This window comes from Schistosoma mansoni, chromosome 7, assembly GCF_000237925.1.
Source record: "Schistosoma mansoni strain Puerto Rico chromosome 7, complete genome".
Lineage (NCBI taxonomy): Eukaryota > Metazoa > Platyhelminthes > Trematoda > Strigeidida > Schistosomatidae > Schistosoma > Schistosoma mansoni.
The window spans coordinates 4,012,219-4,035,971 of NC_031501.1; the positions used below are offsets into that span (position 1 = coordinate 4,012,219).

At 35.6% G+C, this 23,753-nt stretch overlaps 1 protein-coding gene across 1 annotated transcript in view; it reads left to right on the top strand.

The window, feature by feature from the left end:
- Positions 1 to 23,753, top strand: part of Smp_210090 (adapter-related protein complex 3, beta subunit) — a gene marked incomplete at both ends in the record, with an annotated part of 46,975 nt that overhangs the window by 10,872 nt on the left and 12,350 nt on the right. Inside the window, 13 exons of the mRNA XM_018798647.1 lie at positions 454 to 588; positions 2,295 to 2,405; positions 4,025 to 4,184; positions 5,412 to 5,509; positions 7,142 to 7,334; positions 11,871 to 12,003; positions 13,318 to 13,370; positions 14,786 to 14,974; positions 17,138 to 17,296; positions 18,605 to 18,644; positions 18,741 to 18,779; positions 20,789 to 21,165; positions 22,462 to 22,959. Coding sequence (XP_018653568.1) covers positions 454 to 588; positions 2,295 to 2,405; positions 4,025 to 4,184; positions 5,412 to 5,509; positions 7,142 to 7,334; positions 11,871 to 12,003; positions 13,318 to 13,370; positions 14,786 to 14,974; positions 17,138 to 17,296; positions 18,605 to 18,644; positions 18,741 to 18,779; positions 20,789 to 21,165; positions 22,462 to 22,959 — 2,185 coding nt within the window. The remainder of the gene's footprint in view (positions 1 to 453; positions 589 to 2,294; positions 2,406 to 4,024; positions 4,185 to 5,411; positions 5,510 to 7,141; positions 7,335 to 11,870; positions 12,004 to 13,317; positions 13,371 to 14,785; positions 14,975 to 17,137; positions 17,297 to 18,604; positions 18,645 to 18,740; positions 18,780 to 20,788; positions 21,166 to 22,461; positions 22,960 to 23,753) is intronic.

Here is a 23,753-nt window from a genome sequence, read left to right on the forward strand (position 1 = left end):
AGCCACATCACTTACTTTCAAACAGCTGACCACGGTTGTCGCGCGTGCTCTAACCAGGTAATCTGGATCTACCAATATACCTCATACCGAGAGTCACTGGCTTTTTTGACTGATTCCATGTATTGATTTGGCCGCTCCTGGCTTTCTTGAAACCCGCTTGTACACTGCAAAATATCGCTCATCATGAAATAACAGCTAATTAAGTAGCTTCTTTCTTTAAGGAACTTGCATACCTTCAACTAATTTACGTGGTAAAGCACACTTATTGGGTGACATAAAGGTGGTTAAATTGGATCCTACTATAATCAAGGTTCCTTCTTTCAATATGAAAATATTATTATCTATCAAATTGTAACTATTATCATACTTGCAGTTAATTAACCAATGAATTATCAATCCAGAAACTCTATTAAATTTTCATTTATCATTAGTTAATTATTTTGTGTTTACTAGTTTGGATCCAACTGAGAAGAATACATTGATTGAAATAATTGATCGTCTATTAAGTGATAAAACTACCGTGGTCGTTGGTAGTGCTGTACGTGCATTTGAAGAAGTTTGTCCTGAGCGTTTGGATTTGATACACAAGTAAATTAACTTGGGATTTTTTTATACTTTATTTTTACATTTCAATCGTCAGATTTGGGAGTTAGAATTCCTCGGTTTACACCACGAACTAATTTTCGCTAAGCAACTATTTAAAACCAAAATGCACTGGACAGCTGTTCTATTCAAGTATGAGACTCCTCAACAGGACTGATCCATTACCCAACCGCGGATCAAATCCACGACCTTGAGGGTTCCGAGGCAAGGGCTTGACCACCAAGCCGTTTACTCACTGTCCAACGGTTTACATTCCTGTCTTTAATAAATTTGTGGTACTGGAACTAGTTGTAAAGACTTAAATGACGTTTCTTCTCTCCGTGTCGAGCTCTGACTTGTCGCACTAATGATGACACTTCAAAGATAATTAACTTGTTGACCGATATAATAGACTACTTATTTTCATAGGGAATAACATAGACTAATGCTGAAACAATATTTTAAATTTAAAGGCAGAAAACATCTTGTATTAATGTGTATTCACTAAATTTTTAGTAGAAAGGGAAGTCATCTTAAAAGCCATCAAAATTCGTCTCACCTTTAAAGATTCTGTTGGCTTTTTTGTCAGAAATTAACTTCTGTCAGTATAATTCATGAACTTACTTTAGCTAGACAACCACTGTAGACCATGAAGCATTGAATAGCTGTTTTTCCGTAGTGTTGGACTCCTCAGCAGTGCTCACTAATGATCCCTTTGGGGATCGAACTCAAGACCTCCAGGTCTCTCTGTGAACACTTGATCTTTGGAGCCACTCCATCAGCAACCAATGACCTATGTTTGTTTAACGTCAGTCAGTTTGTAATATTGTACAAATACCTTCTTATCCGATTGATGGTTAACAGACTTACTTCCGATATGGTTGAGCTCCACTGCTCATGATTTCTCATCAGAAATCTGGAGTTACCTCTGAAAACTAGTCACAACAGAGCCCCCTACTAGATAGAACTAAACAGCTATCCAGTGCTTTTTGGTTTTTAATGATTGTCTAACCAATATCAGTTCCTGATGTAAACTATAAAATTCAACAACCTTCACAAACCCTGTACACTAATAATAATGACTCACAGTAATTGTTATTTTTGACTGTATATTTTAATAGTTTCTATAATATTTATAAGGTAAACGCTTGCTTCATTTGTGAGCTTGTTTAAGTACGAAAGTGTTTCTTCTATATAAGAAGAGAGAAAAATAAATACACTTTCATTGTTCCACGTTCAGATAACTTAGTATGCTCGAGTGGATTGGCTGACCGCTCAATTGTATTGATGTAAACACGAAGTTGATAAATGCTTCGAGTAAACTTAACTAAGAAAGCTTTTTAAATCGTTATGTTGAAACCTCTAATTTGCACGAGAACTCGAATTTCCTTCTATATGAGTTGAATTCTTAGCAGCTAGTTCTTAACATTGTACATGCCGTCAGTATCAGCTAAATATATATATATATATATATATATATATATATATATATATGGTGCTAATATTTGTCTTCCTGGATATGTCAGAGATTTGGGATCAGAGAATTACACATAGGATATAGTGAATCTACGTTTCTATTTTTTGTGTTTATCTATCCGCTTTGTCGACTTATATAGCACCTACACTATCCTTCCATCCATTGAACATGTGAAGAAAATCCACACGTAGTAAAGGTACTTTATGTAAAATAATATGACTTGTCTTTTATTTAGGAACTATCGTAAACTGTGTAATCTAGTAATGGATGTGGATGAATGGGGTCAAGTCGTCATATTGTCAATGCTTACACGTTATGCTAGGACACAGTTTCCAAATCCTGAAAAGTCATTGATCACAGTAAGTTATGTTATATATGTGACGTTTTATTAAACTATCCATCTTTTTACAACTTTCTAGTTCATTTATTTCGAAGCAACAATCTCTGACATTAGTTTCTAATTGAAATCATTTGAAATTAAACGAGTTGGGATCTAAGATTGTGGATACTCATGAAGAATCGACAAAGTTGCTTTTTTTTGCAAAGTATTAAGAAAGATATTGATGTGTATTTTTGTAGAAACGCTCAATCACAAATGGGTGTTAGCAGTGTAGAAATAAAAGTTATTTATTTATTATTTAAACACATAAATATTGGTACAAAGGGGCACCAGATATATATGCGCCACACAAATATAATTTGATTTGTGTGAGGGCTGCGATACTGCCCCGGTGCCCGAACCGAAGCAGGTGGTTTCCCTAGGGGACCACACTCGGAGCCTTTGACCTAAAGATCTGATCCACAATGGAGTGGAACATCGTGAGGAGATGCAGTTCCATGGTAGCCGGTGACCAATAATTGATTCATACTGTAGCCCATGTGCACCATTGGTTTGTAATCAGGGTTTCCCAACTCCCCTAGATGGACTTCATTATTATTATTATTATTAGCTTTATTCAATATTATATTATTTGGTACAAAATCGAATTCCCAGCATAAAGTATTTCAACATGTTTACTTTTCTTATTTCTTCGTTGCTCCTGATGATAAACATTCAGTGATCGCCAGTTGGATGTCAGCAGTTCAGTCAGTCGACATATGAATAATGTATATTCTTTTTGCTGCATGTTCCCAGCAAACACGACATATCTGATTAGGCCTTTTGTAACCTTTACAGCGAAAGGTTGTACAATTTTCAGAAACGCACCGGAATAGGTTGTGTGCTTAATAGCCATAATTATGTATTAAAACAAACAATATTAGATAACTTGTTGAAATATATAGATGACGGGAAACGGGTAGCCCAGATGTTTAAGCAGGCCGCCCGTTATTTATTATTTATTTGTTAGTCCACCAACCCGGTTAAAGCGCCGGACATTTTCTTTTCGTCTCCTCAATTTCGTAAACAACAGTAATGCCACGAGAAGGCAGTGAGTAGGACTTCCCTGTCAGAGGCTATATACGTGTGGTCATGTGAGAGCATTTCGAGAGGGAGAGCTGACTTTCCCTACTCTCGGCTGTACCAGGGCATTTTTGAAAAAAAGGATATATTAATTTAGAAAGCTCACTCCTACCTGATGTATGCGTTTTGATAATGTTTTCCAGAATGACAAAATCAGCTTCAAAAAATGAACCATTCAGTTTAGAGAGCGCAAAACCACTAAAAAATTTTCATACCATTATTATGCTGACCTGGCTGTAAAAAGTTTGTCGTATAACACATCTTCTAGAAATGTTCTATATGTATACAAAACCCAACCCTTTCGAGCTATGGATATTTGAAGACTCTTTATTTTCGTTAGGTAAATAGTACCGTTTGTTCTGATCTATTATTTCTGTCCACTTTTAAATCATTTTCTTTCTAAATTCTCAGATAGAAGACGATAACTCTTCAACTACTGCAAATCTTTCATCTAATCAATCGGATAACGGTCAATCCAAGTCGATTCCGATTTCAGGAAATAGCAATAGTCATAATTGTACATCATCGAAATCAGATACAATTATTACTACACCTGAAAAATCAACCCAATATTCCATGTCTGATGCTTTACCCATACTTGATGCTGATCGAAATGCACTTTTAAATGCTTCACGATATTTATTGCACAGTCATAATTCAGCTGTATGTAACGTTTTTGCATTATTTTTTCCCGATTACAGAAAGTTTTAAGTACTTTTTCATTTTGGTTAGAATCACTAAGCGATCTAAGTTAGACAAGTATTGAGAACCCGAAATCACTAGGCCTCCGTCTCGTCCTAGTATGTGGATCTGTAGCATCGCGCATCCACGATTCCGCAAGCGGAAATCGAACCTATGAGCATCAGTCTTGCGCGCAAACGCTTAACCTCTAGACCATTGATCCGGGATCCTATAGTCTACAAGTCTAACTCCATTCAGTTCACGATATTGAGACAATCTTCTATTGTCTTCGGTGGGTACCTGCATCACACTCGACACAGTTGAATTCCACTAGTCACGGTTTCTCACTAGGATTTCGGAAATTTCCTCTCGAAGCTAGTCACTAGTGAGCACATGATAATTATCACTTATATTGTCTTCTCTCAGAGTTGTATCAAGTGTGCTATTATTTAAGAAATTTTAATGATAATTCATATTATTTTTTACAAATTCCTGTATGACTATTCAACCGTTGAGTACACATAATCTTTTCGACTCTGACATGAGACTCTTGTTATGGAGTGGGATTTTATGAACGAATTGTCAATTGTTTGGATGACTTAATAAAATGACAAGTGGTAGCTCGATAGTTTGTTACCAACTGAAGTGACTGGTGAACGTTTTACACATCACAAACCACTGTCTATTCCTGCATAACATACTGGATAGGATGGGATATAGTTGGAAAAAGCTAAGGGTGGCTAGGCCAAGACGCGACACCATTCCACCAAGCTTTCGACTGTTGGTCAGATCTTTTCAAATGCACCAAGGAGCTTCAGATCTCAGGAGATTGTAGATATGTCTTGTTGAGGAGTTGGAACCTATCACGTAACCTAGGTTCATGGTTCTCTGCTAACCATCCTTAAACGCCTATCATTCCAACATTGTACTTTCAGTCTCGAGTCACTTAGACTGGTGTCTACATTACAACTTTATCGATAGAATTTGATCAACACTAGTCAGGACTAAACAAAATTGATATTGTTCACTACTCAAAGACCAGTCACTATAAATTTTAGTGTGCTCTAATTGAAAAGCTTTTGGCAAACTTCAATGTCTTCGGTATATAGACTTATTCGACTCTTATATCATGATTATTGTCTCTCCTATGAGTGAGCATAACAACGATGATAGTTTTGTTTCCTCTCTATTTCATCTCTTCCATTTCAGGTTGTTATGGCATCTAGTCAATTGTTATTCTACTTAAATGCTAAAGATGATTATCCAGCTGTAGTTCGTGCTCTAATTAGAACACTACATCGTAATCGGTAAAAAATTTTGATATTATTTTGTTATTGTAGAATGCAATGGTTTGTTTTTAATGATAATTGTGTTTCTCACTATTTTGACTAGTTTTTAAGAATAGTTATCGAGGTTCCTAGTGAAAAGCTGTAATTGCGAGGTAGAGTACTACCAAGTCAAAAATGCAACAAACAGCACTTAATATCATTGGGTGTTCTTCATACTGTTTTGTAATTTGGCGAAAATCGTAAGTATAGACCATTTCGAACCTACCCAGTGGTATTAAGAGGTAAAAGTATAATATACTGACAACCCTGGGAGACTGATCAGGTAGTCTCAAAACGCCACCTATTTATAAAACAATTATCAATACAAAGCAATTAAATTATAATGGAAGCATAAGTTTGGTTGTATTAATCAGCCCTCACATCTTCAATTATCCATTTTAGAAAGGGAGAATGGTCAAGTTTATATATTAGGAGTTGAACAAGTGTTGTGAGTTAGGATTATCGGCCCATAGATTTTTCGTCACCAATCGACACCAGCAATAGCGTAAAATGTTTATGGTTAGGTATTAAGTGTTAGGCTAGAGTTCTGAGTTAGGGTTTCTATCACAAACTGACACCAACCATAATGCAATGTTCTAACACCCCTTCTTAACCTGTTACCTCTCGTGGAACATAGGCCTATGACCAGGATTGTTCAACCAACTCTGTTCTGGGTTTTCGTTTCCATATGTTGCGCTAAGTCCTGTCCATCCTTTTGATGTCTGCTTCAGATTTCCAACTGAATGTGTTTTTTTACTTCACTTTTTGCCTCAAGGATTTCGAGCTAAGATTTGCTTTGTGATGCAGTGTTATAACGTGTGGGTGCCTGCCCTGTTTGATATATGAACGCGCTGATCCCCGCCAATCAGAGAGGAGCGAATTATCGATCAGAGCTGTGATACACAAAAACAGTATTAGCAGTGTTGAGTACTTATCAGTCCTGCTTTCTGCCTAGCCCAGCCAGTTAAGTCCAGAACACCAATAACATTTTCTGCAATATGAATCATTATTCACAAGCATACTGGGTTTATATACCAAACAGACTGACCACATCGTACCATAAAATAAAAAATAACATATGTACAAGATTTAGCTAAATGTGGCTATGAATAGGAGGAACAGTAATTAATAGACAGGGCATAACTCAGGAATGGTAAATCGTACAGTAGTAGTTTATGGGTCAAAATAAAGCTTATGATAAGAGGAACACGAATACGAATAGTTTAGTTACTTAATAATTATACAATAGGAAATATACATATCATATTGGTCCATAAATAGTCCTCAAAAGTTACCATTCATAAATCTCCACGGGATATAACATACAGTTTGATGATTTCCACAATGTGTCCCATCCACCTTCAACATCTTTTCCTAATTTCCTCTTCATCTGGGATCTGTTTTGTTTCGTGTCACAGTAGTTTTTTGCTGATGTCTGACCAACGAATCTGGAGTATCATGCGTAGATAACTGTTTGTAAATATCTATACTTTTTGATGACGGTTGTAGTAGTTCCTTATGTTTGATTCTACTCACGATTACTTTTTTCTTTCTTTCTAATCAGTTTTGTGATATCTTTCTTTTCTACGTATATTCTTTTTTACCATCTAGCGAAGTTCAATATATTGTTTTAAGTAATATAGCAAGTTTAGTAACAATTCAACATCGTCATTTATTTGAACCATATCTACGATCATTCTTCATTTTTTCAACTGATTCACTTCAAGTGAAATTGTTAAAATTAGAAATTCTTAGTAGTTTGATTACAGAAACATCAAGTTCGGTTATTCTTCGTGAGTTTCAGGTAGGTTGTTCCGTTTTTTTGTTTAAAATCGCTGTTTATTGCACATAGAATAACTTCCGATACTTAGGCTTTGCAGTTATAAATGTATACATATGTGAATACAATATATTGTGTAAGGGATTTATTTAAGACTTAGTCTAAATCATTAATGTTATCCACATTTTTAAATAAATCATCTGTATATGTTAGGCTATTAAAGCTAATCGACAGGAAACCCTGGATCTAGTCTTCGTGTTATCCGCCAATCCTCTGCGAGATGTAGCCGTAATTTTGAAGAGGCTGGTGTTTTACATTGAATTCGAACTAACATTACTTATCTTCACAGTCCAAAATGTTGCTTCTAGGAAGCAGATAATTTACAAACGACTGATTACCAAGTAGTGGTCTGTCTTATATTTGTCTAATCCTGATAAGTGCTGATCGAATACAATAGATTAGCTTGTGGTTGACCACTAGTATAAGTGGCTGGGCATCACATCTGTTATGCTAGGGCGTTAGACAGTTGGAAGTATTGATATGTTAAGTGCGATCACCGGAAGAAAACATGAAATAGGCGAAATATAATCATATCTGAGTGGTTGTTAGTTGAAGTAAATCAAAATTACGATTTATCACTTGTGCGTTGTGGAGTTATATTGTATGTGTGTAGTCATGCAGAAAGGAGAGCCCAGGATAGAGTTGGTTGGAGATTCCTGGTCGGTTGCGTATGCTCGACGAGGGATAACAGACGTAAGTAATAATCACATGTGTGTTACAGAATATTACAAGGCAATCGTTAGATATTCCTGACCTTGCTGTTTGACAGTTCTGGGAATGATTATTTATATTGCTTGGTCTATCGATCTTTTAACATAAGCAGTAGACTACGTTAACAGACTCATAGTCAGCTGGTAGAAATAATAAAGACTGACTTCTTAAACCCTAAGGAAGTTGATTGGTGTTAATTCATTGGTTGATAACTTACTATTCTAAATATCAAGCGTTTTGGGATTTGTTTCAGGTCTTCAGTGATTTCATAATTTTCTAGCTTAGTACCTAAACATCACCCGGACGCATTGTGTGACACTACTTTCATTAGGAAAGCGCAAAACACATAACTCAGTAGTTTAGTTGCATTCGTTAGTTGAAAATGTTAATCCATTCATTTTGTAAATTGTTGAAATATTAATATTAACTACTGTCAGTTCAATACATTCAGATTCACCTACTGAGTGAATATTTTAAATGGAGTTAGACTTGTTTAATATCGAATCTCGGCTCAGTGGTTTTAGTCGTTAAGCGTTCGCGCGCGAGACCAATGATCCTGAGTCTTATCCACAGAGACTAGGATGGACACTTCAATGCTTCCCCATTTACACTAGTCGTCTAACTTGGGTTGGTTCATGATCGTGATATATATTTCATTGTACATTTTGATGTACATAAACCTTGTGAAGGCTGTTTACTCGAACGCTACCAGTCGAGTGAGAGCTTATGGCGAACTGTCATATGATTTTACAACCTCAAGTGGTGTCCGTCAAGGCTGTCCACTATCCCCATTTTTGTTTAACTTCATTATAGACCTGTTGCTGGAAATAACACTCTCTTCGACTGAATTTTCAGGAATTGATCTCCTACCAAGGGGACCACTAAGCGACTTAGAATACGCAGATGACATAGTCCTGTTTGGTGAAGACGCTGACAAAATGCAGAGTCTTCTGTTAGAACTGAGTAATAATGCCAGGATGTTTGGGATGCGTTTCTCCCCATCCAAATGTAAATTGTTACTCCAGGACTGGCCTGCGTCAACACCCGAACTAAGGATAGGGAGTGAAGTAGTCGAACGCGTGGACAACTTCACTTATCTTGGAAGTCTGATCAGCCCTAATGGGTTGGTGTCTGACAAAACCTCAGCACGGATTCAAAAAGCTCGTTTGGCTTTTGCCAACTTACGTCACCTATGGCGAAGACGAGATATCCGTCTATCAATTAGAGGACGAGTATACTGCGCATCAGTTCTCTCTGTTCTACTTTACGGCTGTGAAACATGGCCATTAAGAGTAGAAGATACTCATAGGTTACTAGTATTTGACCACAGATGCCTTAGAAATATTGCTCGTGTCTGCAGGGATAACCGGGTAAGTAATAGTGAGGTTAGACGCAGGGTATTAGGTGATGATGGTAAATCAGTTGATGAGGTCATGAATGTTCATCGACTGAGATGGTTGGGCCACGTGTTACGTATGCCTGAACACCGATTACCACGACGCGCTATGATGACTAGTATTGGGGATGGTTGGAAGAGAGAGTTGGCCAAACTAAAACGTGGCATCAGTGCTTGAAGTCACTAACTTCTAGCCTGAGCCATGTTGGCAGATGCAGACTACCTGGTTGGGGTCCGCGTGACTATCGTAACCAATGGTTGGAGACTCTAGGTGACATGGCTCAGAATCGATCACAATGGTGTAGGTGTATACAGTTTCTGTCTTCCCTTAAACCTTGAGATTAAAATTGCTTCATATCTCTCTTCCTTCCTATACCATATCCTTATATACAACCTGTAATTTATATACTACCACCAACACTAAATTAACTACTATGAGTCTGGTGTTGATCTTGTTGTGCTAACGAGGTATGGCAACTTGGACCGATGCATATATGTGCCTGGTCCTACGTTGTAGCTGACTGACTGACTGACATTTTGATGTGTTGAGCAGTTGTAGGTCAGCGGTGGAATTAGCGTTTGGTGCACAAATGAATCGTTCTATAACTGTTATGGCTTTTGAACGATGATCGATATTACATGTTGAAGAATTTTAACCATAAAGTTTATTCCGCGTTTACGGTTCCTTCCGTAGCCTAGTGTTGTAATTTTGTTCAATTATACGTCTAACATGCACCGTTAACGTTGAGCTGGCTCAACGTAAGCTCCTCTCGGTCTGTTGTCCTCAAGCTTTTCTCTATCCCTTACCTTGTGTTCAAAGAGAGTTCCAGCAACCAACTTTTCCACCAATACTCAATTTATTCATAATTCGAAATTCATACAATAACGTTGAGCAAAATTTTGAGCAAATAGGATAACTAATAAATTACCATAGCGGCATAACTATGCCATAAGTGAAAGAAAACTGTGTAACAGGTCCGTAATAAATTAACGATAACTTAAGAATGATACAACACACAACAACCGTTTATGAATCACGGAAAATCTTACAAGCAGGAGAATACCAAAAAAATATTATTTATGTATTGAATAATTATACAAGGGGAATATAAGCAGTAACTTCAGGTGGGGGACAGTTCGAAAATTTCAACTTTCCCTATACTCATCCCGTTATAACAATAACAATCTTCCTTTCTTCACTACATCTGGCCATATACATTTTTTTACGCTGACAAAATAACCAAAAGGCAGTTTGTTATGATTGATGGTCACTGATTACTTATCGCGTGACAAAAACACCAGTCGGAATCCGTTCAGCCAAAAACTGAGTCTTTATTGGTTCACGACTCTCCAGCTTCTCTTTGCCTTACCCCTAAGTCCAGAAATCAGTGACCAGCCCGTACATTTTTTTATATTTCAAACAGACAGTTTATATACAGATAAACCCGACTGCATTACGTCAGAAAATGAATAGTAACAATTATACATGATCAAGCCAAAAAGTGGTTGAGAGCAAGGGAGACTGAATAATAATCTGGCAACAGATTAACAATAGTGTATCACATAACCGTAGTTATAGTGTGAATCGAAAGCTAATGATGAGAAAAATATATATGTACATTGTGATCTAGTTAATTGATAATTATACAAGAATATATATATATATATATATATATATATATATATATACTTACTTACTTACTTACACCTGTTACCCCTCATGGAGGAGCATAGGCCGCACACCAACATTCTCCATCCAACCCTGTCCTGTGCTACCCTTCCCAGTTCATTCCAAATGTTATTCATCCTTTTCATATCTGCTTCTATTTCCCGGCGAAATGTGTTCTTTGGCCTTCCTCTTTTCCGTTTCCTTTCCGGATCCCAAGTTAGAGCTTGCCTCGTGGTGCAGTTTGGTGATTTCCTCAATGTATGTCCGATTCACTTCCAACGTCTTTTCCTAATTTCCTCTTGAGCTAAAAGCTAGTTCGTCCTATCCCATAAAACGCTGTTTCTGATAGTATCCGGCCAGTGAATGTTGAGTATTTTGTGAAGACAATTTTTTTTGTAAATATTTGTACCTTCTTGACGATGATTGTAATAGTTCTCCACTTTTCAGCTCCGTACAGTAGGACTGTGTTGACGTTCATATTGAAGATTCTCACTTTGAAGTTAGTTGACAGTTGTTATATATATATATATATATATATATATATATAATAGTCCATTAATTGGACCTGGAAGTTAACATTCCTTTAGGTCTTTGTTCTGATGTAATATAGTTTATTTTACACTTAAAGCAAATATCTCATACCATTAACAGTAATTGGTGTTTCCTTTTTCAAGGAATTACAAATTTCTTTTTAAAAAAATACAATTCATATTATTTTTTATAGTATTATGTTAATAGTTTCGATGAGGAATTTGTTACTGCAACAATTCAAGCAATTGGACGATGTGCTAGTATTGTTCCACAAATATCAGATGTTTGTTTAGGTGGTCTTCTTCGATTAATGTCCAGACCGAAAGGTAAATTTTCTTCCGTCATTATTTAGCTTTTTTCGTTTTCTCTGTTCATTTCACATCCACGTTATTGAATCCAGCTATTTTTCTTCACTGTTAATTGGGATTGTCGATTAATTTGTTTTATGTGATCACAATAGTTTGTTAATCCTTGTTGTAAATCTTCACTGGTTGAGGTGGTTGGTATACACCATTATTGCTTACCTCGATTAGGATTATTTCCTGGTGTATACGTAGGTTGTGAGAAAGCTAGAGGTGGCCAAACCAATACGTAACTGTTGGACTGAGTTGTCTAGGCTGATGTAGCCCACTCGGTTGAGGTCCAAACTACAACCGTGACCAGTAGTTCGGAGACTTGACTTAACATGGCTCACAATTACTGTAAATTGTACAAATGGATTCACACATTGTCTCCCGTTAAATTTCAAGTTTACAAATTATCTCTTACTTTTTCATTTGGTGAATTCATTCTTCCCGAATCACATCGTTTATGCCTAAACTTTTCTACTACCACTGTCACTAATACTGCTTGTACCAATTTCATCTCACTTTGCTGATTTGGTTTGTCGATTCGGGCCTATGAGTGTGTGTCAAGTTCCGTTGATTAAGCTACTGGTACGTTGCGCTGATGAGGACCAAATAGCGAAAAACTTAGGTCGAGCAGAGTTTCCTTTTGACCATCTACAATCATCCAACGTCGAAACAACATAGTGTACGTGTTTTAGAATCACATAGACCAGTGGCCATATTGAAATTTGATCGGTAGAATTCGATAAACACTAGGCATGACTAGACAAACATGATTATGTTTATTATTCAGTGATCATCTAGTTATAAATATCTAGGTCCTATAAAAGGTCGGTCGCTTCCTGAGTAGCTCAGTGGTAAAGTCCCAGAAAATTTGTAATTAGGCTACTTGTGTAAATGATTTGGCGTCGCGGGGAGTGTATCTTGGTGTCAGATTGTTAAAGGTGGTTGGTAAGAGACCCTGAACTAATGTTCCATGTTAGTTAGCTCTTGTTAGTTTCGACTCATTTAGCTCAATAATAACAACTCAGACTGTGAAGTCGGTGGCATGTGCTAGGATCCAATTCAAACCACCAGTTTCTTCAAGATTACAGATACGCCTTGCACCAGTATGGTATTAATATAAATGATTGGATCACATTTTTTCTAACAGATTTCGATATGGTGCTAAGTTGATCATAGAGTCACACGATACCTTCCGTCAATCAATATGAATAGGTAAATGCATTGTTGTGATCGTTAGTCACGTAAACATCTTACTTACTAATTTAAATTTCTTATCGTTCCTTTTAGAAAAAATCATGGGCGAGTGTGTGATTGTACTAAGAAAATTATTGCAAATGAAAGTAAGTAAACATTTTCAATAATTATACTGTAAACCACTTTTATATTGTATATTTTATTGATTACAACTGTTAAAAATCACAACTATCTAAGGTATTTCGCAACTTTTCTGAAGTTGGAATTGTGCCACTGCATGGCAACGCAGTATTCTTAATGATTAAGCTTTCGTTGCAAGACTTCAAGGTTCTGGGTTAGTTCCTTGGTTGAGTCATAAGTACACGTTGTTAACAAAACCCATACCGGAATAAAACATTTGTCCAGCATTCTCTAGCTCTAATAGCACTGTAAATGAGATCAATCTGTAATGAATGTGCCAACTACAAACATTAAATTACTAAGTTTATATATATATATATATATATTCTTAAAATTTTTATTATTGCTGGTGGATGGCTTATGCTCCTTCACGAGGGGTAACAGGCGTAAGTAAATAAATCTTCATTTTGACTTGGGTGAAATTTCCTCATATTCGTTTGTATTGGTTGTTTGAAACTTCCGATCTATGTTTAGGGATGTAATTGATCAGTTTCCTTTTGGTATATGTTCATTCTATATGGATTACCCTTAGTCCGACGATGCGTAGTAAAAAAACGAGGACCACTGAATTGTTTAAGATATTGTCTTTCAAAACTTATTTATATCTATCTACTGTTGAATGTCCTCATCAACTCTCTCATCTTTATGGAATCTATATAATTGTTAGAAAAGATTTGGATTTTCTTTTTGATATTCAAGAATGATATTCTATCAGTCTTTGTTGGAGTTTTTGAATCTAGTTCAGATCCAATTTGATATATATATTTTATCACATACTTTTAAAGCATAGATTGATAGTGTTGGGAACGAAGACTCAGTTACGGTAAATCAATTTATGGTTTTATGAAAAATTACACAATGACTTTGTAAAATGTGAGAATCAAACATTAAATACATCATTTGTACATCTTCCTTGAGTTGTTCTTTACATGCCTCATCATTCTTCCAATTCAGTTGTTATTTAAACTGCTCTCTGTCTCCTTTCCTGTCCTCTTTATTTCAACCTCCTGCTGGTAAGCATTACGCTTCCTATTCCTGCTACATACTACTTACATCTGTCAAAATAAGTAGCCTATACTATAATGGTAACTAACAATGGGATCCTGGATATTTGTGTTTCATTTTATTTGAGACTCATCAGCTGGATGTATGTGCATCAAGTCATCAAAACTACTAGTAATTCAGTTTTCTTTTCAAGAACTGCAAAACAAGTTTCCTTCCACAATGTAGGCAACTGGCAAGTGGTAATCATACCTACCTCTCTAACTACTGACTACCTGAGTCACTTATGTTACTGCTTTAAATATTTTAATCTTTCGTTTAATAAGGTACTATTATTTTCGATTTGTTTTTACTTGATTATTATCTTATTACTTCATAGACAACTGATCATAAAGAAATTATAACACATATAGCTCAATTGGCAGATACTATGACAATTCCGACAGCTTTAGCATCGATATTATGGCTCCTAGGTGAATTCAGTCATCGTGTTCCAAAAATTGCACCTGATATCTTGCGTAAAATGGCTAAATCTTTTACACAACAAGAAACTATTGTTAAATTTCAGGTAATTTTATTTATTATCATTTTTAAACACACAGATCGTCAGTGATATGTACCTGTTTTAATAGTGCTTATTCTACTTATATATGATTTATAGGATGTTTTGGGCAATATACTGACTTGTGTTTATCATATAGTGACTTACTTACTTACACTTGTTACCCCTCATATTGGAGCATAGGCCGCTCACCAGCATTATCCATCGAACTCTGTCCTGGGCAATCCTTTCCAGTTGTTTCCAGTTACTATTCATCTTCTTCATGTCTGCTTCCGATTCTCGACGCAATGTGTTCTTTGACTTTCCTCTTTCCCGTTTCCCTTTAGAATTCCAAGCTAGCGTTTGCTTCATAATGCAGTTTGATGATTTCCTCAATGTTTGTCCCATCTACCTCTAACGTCTTTTCCTTAATTTACTCTTCATCTGGAAGCTTATTTTTTCCCTCCCACATTAGGTTGTTGCTGATGGTATCCTTCTAACGGACATTGTGTATCTTGAGTAAACAGTTGTTTATAATTACTTGTACTTTTTTGATCAGATATTGGTTAATGATCTCCGATTAATATCTTGTGAAAATTGACGGTTATAAATTAATTCCTAGTAGGATCACCGTTTGTTGAAATATAACGGTATAGTCCGAATATAATGTGTGATATCCCAGATGTAAGTTTAGTGAGATTTATCAAACTATTTATATTGATACACATCCATCAAATAACTTTGCCCACTACTTTTCATGCCTACTAATTTGAAATGTCTTTTTGGAAATCTGTAAGTGTCAAAATTTCAGCACGGGTTCGTAATGCTCAATTTACGTTCATCAACTTCGTTCACTTGTTATAACGTGTGATGTCCACTTTCTAATCAAAGAAAGAGTTGATATTGCAGTAGTTCTCTTTGTTTTACTTTATGGGTGTGATTCATGGTTATTAAGAATAAAGGATATTTGTAAGTTCCTAGTATTCGGTCATAAATATCTTCAGAACATCAAGTGTGTATTTTGGGACCATCGAATAAACCAGGTGAAGATGGTAAATCAGTTGACGATGTGGTGCATCTTCATAAACTGAGATTTGCACTTCTTTTGGTTGTTATGTTTCATTTGTTTTTTTTCCTTGGACATACACCTATCTCTGAAGTATGCATTTCACGTGTTTGTAAGTAGTCTAAAACTCCTTACCCATTGATACTATGTCAGAGTTTCAAAGCCATGTCGTTTAATGTCGAATTTAAAGATATTATCGGAAAGCAATCGGTCTAGCTTTGACTACATTGTAGAACTAGACTAATCACTGTAATTAAATCATTTGGTTATCATATATATTGTCCAACCCTTGGTGTTAATTGTAATTTGATTATCAAATAAGTTAACAGAATATTATATTCCAAGTTCTACATTGTGATAATTAATTGTGAAACCAGCCGATAAGATTATCTAGTCGTTAGAGTTTCGTAAATTTCTACCCTCTCACATCAACAATAGACATCCCAATTCACGAAGGAAAGTGATGTACTGGAATCCTTTCAAATGCTCATACTACTTGTTATTTATTTTATTTATTTAAACACATTGGTACAAGAAGACACCAAATATATATGCGCCACATAAATCACTCGGCTTGTGTGAAGGCTGGAATACTGCCCGGGTGTCCAAAACGAAGCAGGTGGTTACCTTATGGGGCCACATCCGGAGCTTCCAACCTAAAAGTCTGACACACAAGGCAGTGAAGCATCGTGAGGAGATGCAGTCCCATGGTAGCCGGTGACCAGTAATTGGTTCATACGCCATTCGTTCCCTCAGGATCCTGGAGCCCATGTACACTATTGATTTGAAATCATGGTTTTCTAACTGTTCTAGGTGAATCCTCCAAATCCACCAACCCGATTAAAGTACCGAACATTCACTTTTCGTCCTCTTAATTTCGTAAACAACACCCCCATCACGAGAAGGTATTGAGTCGTACTTCCCTGACATTGGCTGTATGTGCATGGTCATGTGAGAGCATTTCGAGAGGGAGAGCTGACTCTCCCCACTCTCGGCGGTACCAGGGCATTTGGGGGCACTTGTTATCAGATTATTGTTTAATAATCATTTTAGTATTTCAGTAGTAATTTGTACATTTTCATCTGTTCTTTTCTTTTTTTCAAAACAAAATGATTTCCTTCTAGATTATTAATTTAGCAGCTAAATTATGCATTGTCAATCCGCGTCAAACGCTTGTTCTAACACAATATATCTTCAATTTAGCTAAATACGATACTAATTATGATATACGTGATAAAGCACGTTTTTTAAGAGGTTTATTATTTCCACAAATTATAACAAATGTAAGTTCAACTTCTTTTATCGTGACTGCCGTTGACAATTTGGTATTGTGATGAGTTTTTATACATGATGAAGTTAACCGTCATCATCATCTTCACATAATATAAGGGTAGCAAAGGTAGTAGTGAGAAGTTGGGAAACTACTGGATATGTATATTTTTCACAGAGACTGTCAGCCTGTATCTAGATGAAAATATGATGTAAGAACATGAAGTAATTGAGTACTCTTGTGCGTTATATGGTCAATTGCAGATATCTATTTGGAGCCCTCAAAAATTCTTTGGAAAAGTCTTTAGAAGCTGAGAAAAGGTTGAAAACACTTTGGATAATCGGACTTCAATGATAATATATTATATTATTCTTGTTGGATAGTCATCGAGTTTCTTACTAAATTTAGCATGTTTACGGAGATTTCTAGAACACTAAGGTCATACGCAGATATATAAATATTCTTGTTTTCTATGCCTACAATATCTTTCTAAGATCAGTTTGTTTCATACTTCTTGCCTTCCGTTTGCCGTCCAAGTTTAGGAGGATCTGAGAGACTAACAAGTGTTTAGAAAGTTAGCAACAAGTTCTAAAATATCACGCGTATCAATATAATAATGACACAAATCAGTAGTTGAAAGACCTCAATAAAAATTGAAACACAAGAAATATAGCTTAAAGGAAATAAATAACACTAGGTAATATTAAGTTAAGAAATGGTAATTAGCTGAAGATTTATGGGAAATGCTTGAAACAGCTTTGTTTCATCCAATATCTGTTACTACTAATTACAAGTATTATACAGTTCCCAATTAAGTATTCTTTACCAACACTATTTGTCAGTAATTTCATACATTCATACTATCTTTTTATTATACTTGCTCCTGGATTTGTACCATCTTATTACAGTGTCATTCATCGTTAAATGTTGCGTTAGAAGATGATTAGGTTAATGTACTGTAATCTCTTCGGTCGATGGAGGTTTATGACTTCATCGAATTGACTTGCCTTTTTCACTCAGTAATTTCCATTGATGACTGTCTGGCTGATTTACTCTTTGTTGAATTCAGCATTAATTATTCACTTTTCCTAACACATTTAGAAAACGTTTAAAAGATATCTATGATAAAGCACTTACAACCCACATGCGTTTTCTATTTTCGGTATTATATCATTTCCTGTGTTGATTTAGTTGAACAACCAGTATGGCATCTAACTCACCATACATTTCATCTCTTATCTTTACTTATCCCTTGAGTATTTTGAGTTCTGTCTTTTTAGTACACCGACCGAAATTCGCTTTCGTTTTGTTTTAATTACAGCCAACTCTGATTAGCGATGATAGTTCATCATCACCTGGGGGTCATAGAAATGCACTGAAATCAAATAATACTACTAATAATAATAGTATTAGTAGTAATACATTTTTATCTAAAAATATTCGTAAAATCTGTTTAGCCACTAAACCGGCACCAATAATCAAATCACAATTTGAAGGTAAGCTGTTACTAATGTTTTCCTTTCATAGTTTTTAATAAGACTGAAGTGACTTTTCCGCATCGATTTATTGTATACTACTGATTTACTTAAAATTAAAAGAACTAGCAAACATCTAGGTCAATCTGCCATAAACAACATAAAACCTGGGATATATATATATGTCCAAGTTGCCATTTCATATCACTACACCAAGATGAAGTTACCAAAACAAATTTCATAGTACTAGTAGAGGCTGTAAGAGCATTGGTAATCATAGAAAAGATTAGGCATAGACGATATGACTGACGAAGAAAGAATGAATCCGCGGAATAAAAAGTGTAAAATAGTTTCAAAATTCCAGGTCCAAAGGCAAATAAGGAATAAGTGCATCTATACCATCATTATAGATTGTAAGGTACGTCAACTAAATTCCGTAGTCATTCGTTATGATAATTAAATGCATCTCAATCAGGGATAAACTGCAGTTCCTTATGCATGTGTCTTTGAACCATGATACATTTCTAAATGAAAACTATTGTTATGATACACATATTTATTTATACAAGTAAACATCAGTACAAAGGAGCACCAAAATATATATGCAACACACAAGTTTGTGTATGGGTTGCGATACTGTCTGAGTGCCCCTAAGCGGATGGTTTTCTCAGAAGACCGTTTGCCGACCCTTGGACCTAGAAATCTAACCCACAAGGCGGTAGGGCAACGTTAGGAGGTATGATCCCATGATGAACAGCAACCGACAATAGTTCGTACGCCATTTATCCCCTCAGGATTTTGAATCTCATGTATGCCATAAGTTTGGGATCCGGGTTTTCAAATAACCTTAGATGGATCCTCCGTACTCACATACCGGGTTCAAGCACCAGACAGTCTCTTTCCATCCTCTAAACTTTGTAAACAACACTTCGCGAGACGGTAGTGTGTAGAAATTTCCCGCCAGTAGCTATATACGAGTAACCATGTGAGAGCATTTGGACAGGGATAATAGACTCTCCCCAACATCGGCTCCACCAGGGCATTTTGGGTTATGATACATCTACACAGTTACTTAAACAAATCTAGGTAAAATTGGATATATACATATGAACAAACGATCGATAATGTATAAATACCCGTGTATTTTACACTGGATCATCACTATTAGCGAAGGAGTTAGAGAATGATACTATGTATTACACACCTTAGTAGTTCATTATCGTGTTCCTACTCAGTCGTTTAGTAAACTTGAGCAGCACCTAGGCTATAAGTAACAGGTATAGTATCGCCATTTCTTTTATTTAGTAATGATTGCTATCGGTTTTTTTTATGGATTTGTGACACGTCCAAATAGTGATTATTTGAGAACATCCGATCAATTCTATATAGGGGCACAGACTCGAATCCCACAACAGCTAATTTGTTTTACAATGTTGAATAGTATAACTATCCTTTTTACTCAATAATATGACTCGAAGTTCAGTATCTGAGTCTGTTCATAGTTAAAATTCCTTCTATTTCCTTATAATATTTTAAACCATGATATTGACTGAAATTAACTGAATTATTGTTGAAACAGCTCAACAAATCCATCGAAACAGTTTACGAAGCCACGACAATTCATTAAGCGTACTTCGATGAATCAGAATTCTTTTAAAACTTTCAAGATAATTATCGCTAGCTACAGTGTTATCATTATCCATTTGGGTCAATACCGAATTTTTTTGCCAATTTTAGAGTATATTTTCTAGAAGTCTTCGAATAGACGTAGCACATAAATTCTTTTGTTTTGTGCACGTAAACTAATTTAAGCAGTAAGCTTTTTTCCGTACTTCCTGCTCTTTTCTTTTTGCCTGGTAATCTAGAAAGCAGTCAGACAGTCCGTGTCCAAGCGTTTAAATATATAAAGTATCAGTTATTCACAAAAATAATATTTAACCATATTTAATTGGTACCTAATACTAATGAAACTAATTTTTTTCCAGTTATTTGCATATTTTTCCAATATTTGTAAATCTTCCCCTGTCTAGGTAGATCCAACTTCCGTCTAGGTACATTATCGCATATTCTACAACACCGTTTATCGGGTTATCGAGAACTTACCGACTGGCCAACTATCCCACCGGATCCATGGTCACGTGTTATCGCAACACCTCCTCAATCAACTGCTACTTCGAATGATAGTGAGCCTTCTGAAATGAATTCACCTAAATCATCTGTTCTACATACTCAACATCGGATAGATGAAAAAAAGAAAGATCGTTTTGGAAATATTTCCTTAAATGATTTCTTTTCAGAAACCGATGATGATGATGAGGAGGAGGAGGAGGAGAAGAACGAAAAAGAAATGGATGAATTAATTGATGAAAGACAAGAAGGAAATAAAAAAGCTAAACGTACATTGTCAGTAAGTTGTAATCTTTTTCGTATTAATGAACAATTAATACAATAATATTCTATAGTTCATATTGCGGATTGATTTTAGCTAGCTGATCATTGGAAAATTAAGAAGCGTTGTAAACAAATAGTTTGTCTCTGTATGGGTCTCCTTAGTAGTAGTGCGCATTCATAGCCATAAACTACAACGAAATGTTTTTTTTAAATTCATATCTTTTCGAGTCCTTTTTTATCAATCTGTGATTATTTGAAGAAATATTAAGAATCCATACAGATCAGATGTTTACTTTGTTATAGCTTCCAAGTACTATGGTGTGTGCTACTGATGTCGATAGATATAAGTAATATGTATCATCAGTCGGAAGTGAAATACCTGGCAGCAGAATGTTAAGAAGATAGAAGAAAAGAGAACGAGAATAGTGAATGATTGTTGTGAAAATGAAGGAATAGTGAAGTCTGAAGTGATTGATTGACATTTGCAAAAGGAACATTCAAGTTTGAGACAATTTATATTTTGCAAATGAAGTATCTACTGTATGGTTCTCAGATTTTACTAACAGATTCTGTAATTTGTGTGTTCAAATACATTCGATTGTCCCCACTTGTGTTTTCGTTCATTCCAGTACTACTCGCAGCGTGTAAGATTAAGAGTTGATATGTGGGAGAAATAGATCTTTGTGAGTTGTCGGTAGTCAAAAAGAAACTCTGCTTTACTTAGGTTTTGTTCTAATTATAACTTATTAGCGTACATGAGATTTTAAAGGAATTAATATTCTCTGTGGGTTTCAAACGCCTGTAAAACCCAGTTTCGAAGTCTGAGTCGTTACTCATACAGCTCCTCGAACAGAAACTGAAATATTTATTACAGATTGACCATTGATTAATGACCGATCACTTGTAGAAAGAGATATAAATGTCTTGGTTTTCTATTATTATTTAACTGATATGCATAGTCTTTGATGTAATCTATCTTGAAAAATAGATTATTAAAGTACAGTAAACCATCCATCTCAGTAAATGCTCCCTATCATCATTAGTGTAAGGAGTTTGTGGAGAAGGAACCCTACCATCTCCACAAACCCCTTGGACCAATGATAATAACAATAATATGCTCACTGCCGACTCATTTTAAGTACTAATTTTCTGACCTTTAGTAAGAAGTAATGACCATTAGTGTCCAAGCATTTCAGTTGTCTCACTACTGAAATATTTGGTTATCATCATTGTTACAACCTTTTTTAGGGAAACCTAAAGTTTCCCAATTATTAGTATAATAATAGTTATTACTCTGAATTTTTTCTGTCAGTCATTCTATGGGAGTGAAAATACTTCCAGCGATGGTGATGACAACGGCGAGTATACCAGCGATGAGGATCAATTTGAAAAGAATGAAGAAGCTATCTATAAAGATGATGATTATGATAATGAATCAGATTCTGATTTTGACATAGAATACTTACTTCGATCGAAACAACAATTGTCTACAGTACAAAATCATAATAATAAAGAACAATCATCCAGTTCATCTAATTTGTCCGAATCTCAATCATCATCATTATTACCAACCGGTGTCCCCGCCCCCGCTACCATTACTACTCTTAATGACACCATTACTTCCGAGTCATTGAAAGAAGATTCATTCACTGGAGAAAAGTTTATCCATGATATTAATGAATTACAGACTTCAATGAAACAAGATTTGAACAGTTGGCTAAACGCTCAATCATCATCATCATCGTCTAATGTATCTGTTTATGATGCTGTGATAGAAGAGGATATTGAGAAACTTATTGAACAATCACTAGTAAGTTGTGATTATTCACATTTTACATAATGTCATTCAATTATATAAGCCTTTTGTTGTCCTTCTCTAGATTATGCATTCTGTTTTGTATATCCTAAATATCTGATGAATTAATAATAGATCAGAAGGGGTTTTGTGGAGATTTCAGTATTTTCATAGTTGAAATCATGAGTCAGTCGCAGTTTCATAAACAACACTCCGTTTGCGAGAAAGCAGTGAGTAGGACTTCTCTGACAGAGGCTATATACGCGTGGCCATGTGAGAGCATTTGGAGAGGGAGAGTGTACTCTACCCACTCTCGGCCGTACCAGGGCTTTCGGGGGCTATATATATATATATATATTGTAATAAATATTTAATTTTTCTTTTAACATTTAAATATGTCCATTAATCCACAAAATAATTTATTCAGTGAAGGAATCTTTGATAGGATATTGTGAAAGTTATTTTTATCAGTATGGGTCCTGGGTTCGAGTCCTTTTTGCGTGGAGGATTGTGGATACGCACTGCTGGGGAGTTCCATACTAGGACGAAACGGTTTTCCGATGCTCACAGGTTTTTAATAATGGTCTAGCGTAGATTGATTTGTCAATTCAACTGTTAAAATTATTTGTGACTGGTAAGTGATATTTCTCATAGATAAACAACGGTTAGGGTACATCTAATTGAAAACTAATCTCTATAAAACTTCTCATTCAAAACAATGGGCCCACTAAAAATATCCTTCTTTTTCAATGAGTTCGCTGAAATTCTTGATGAACAATCATAATTGTTGAGACTCAATGGTTACTGCA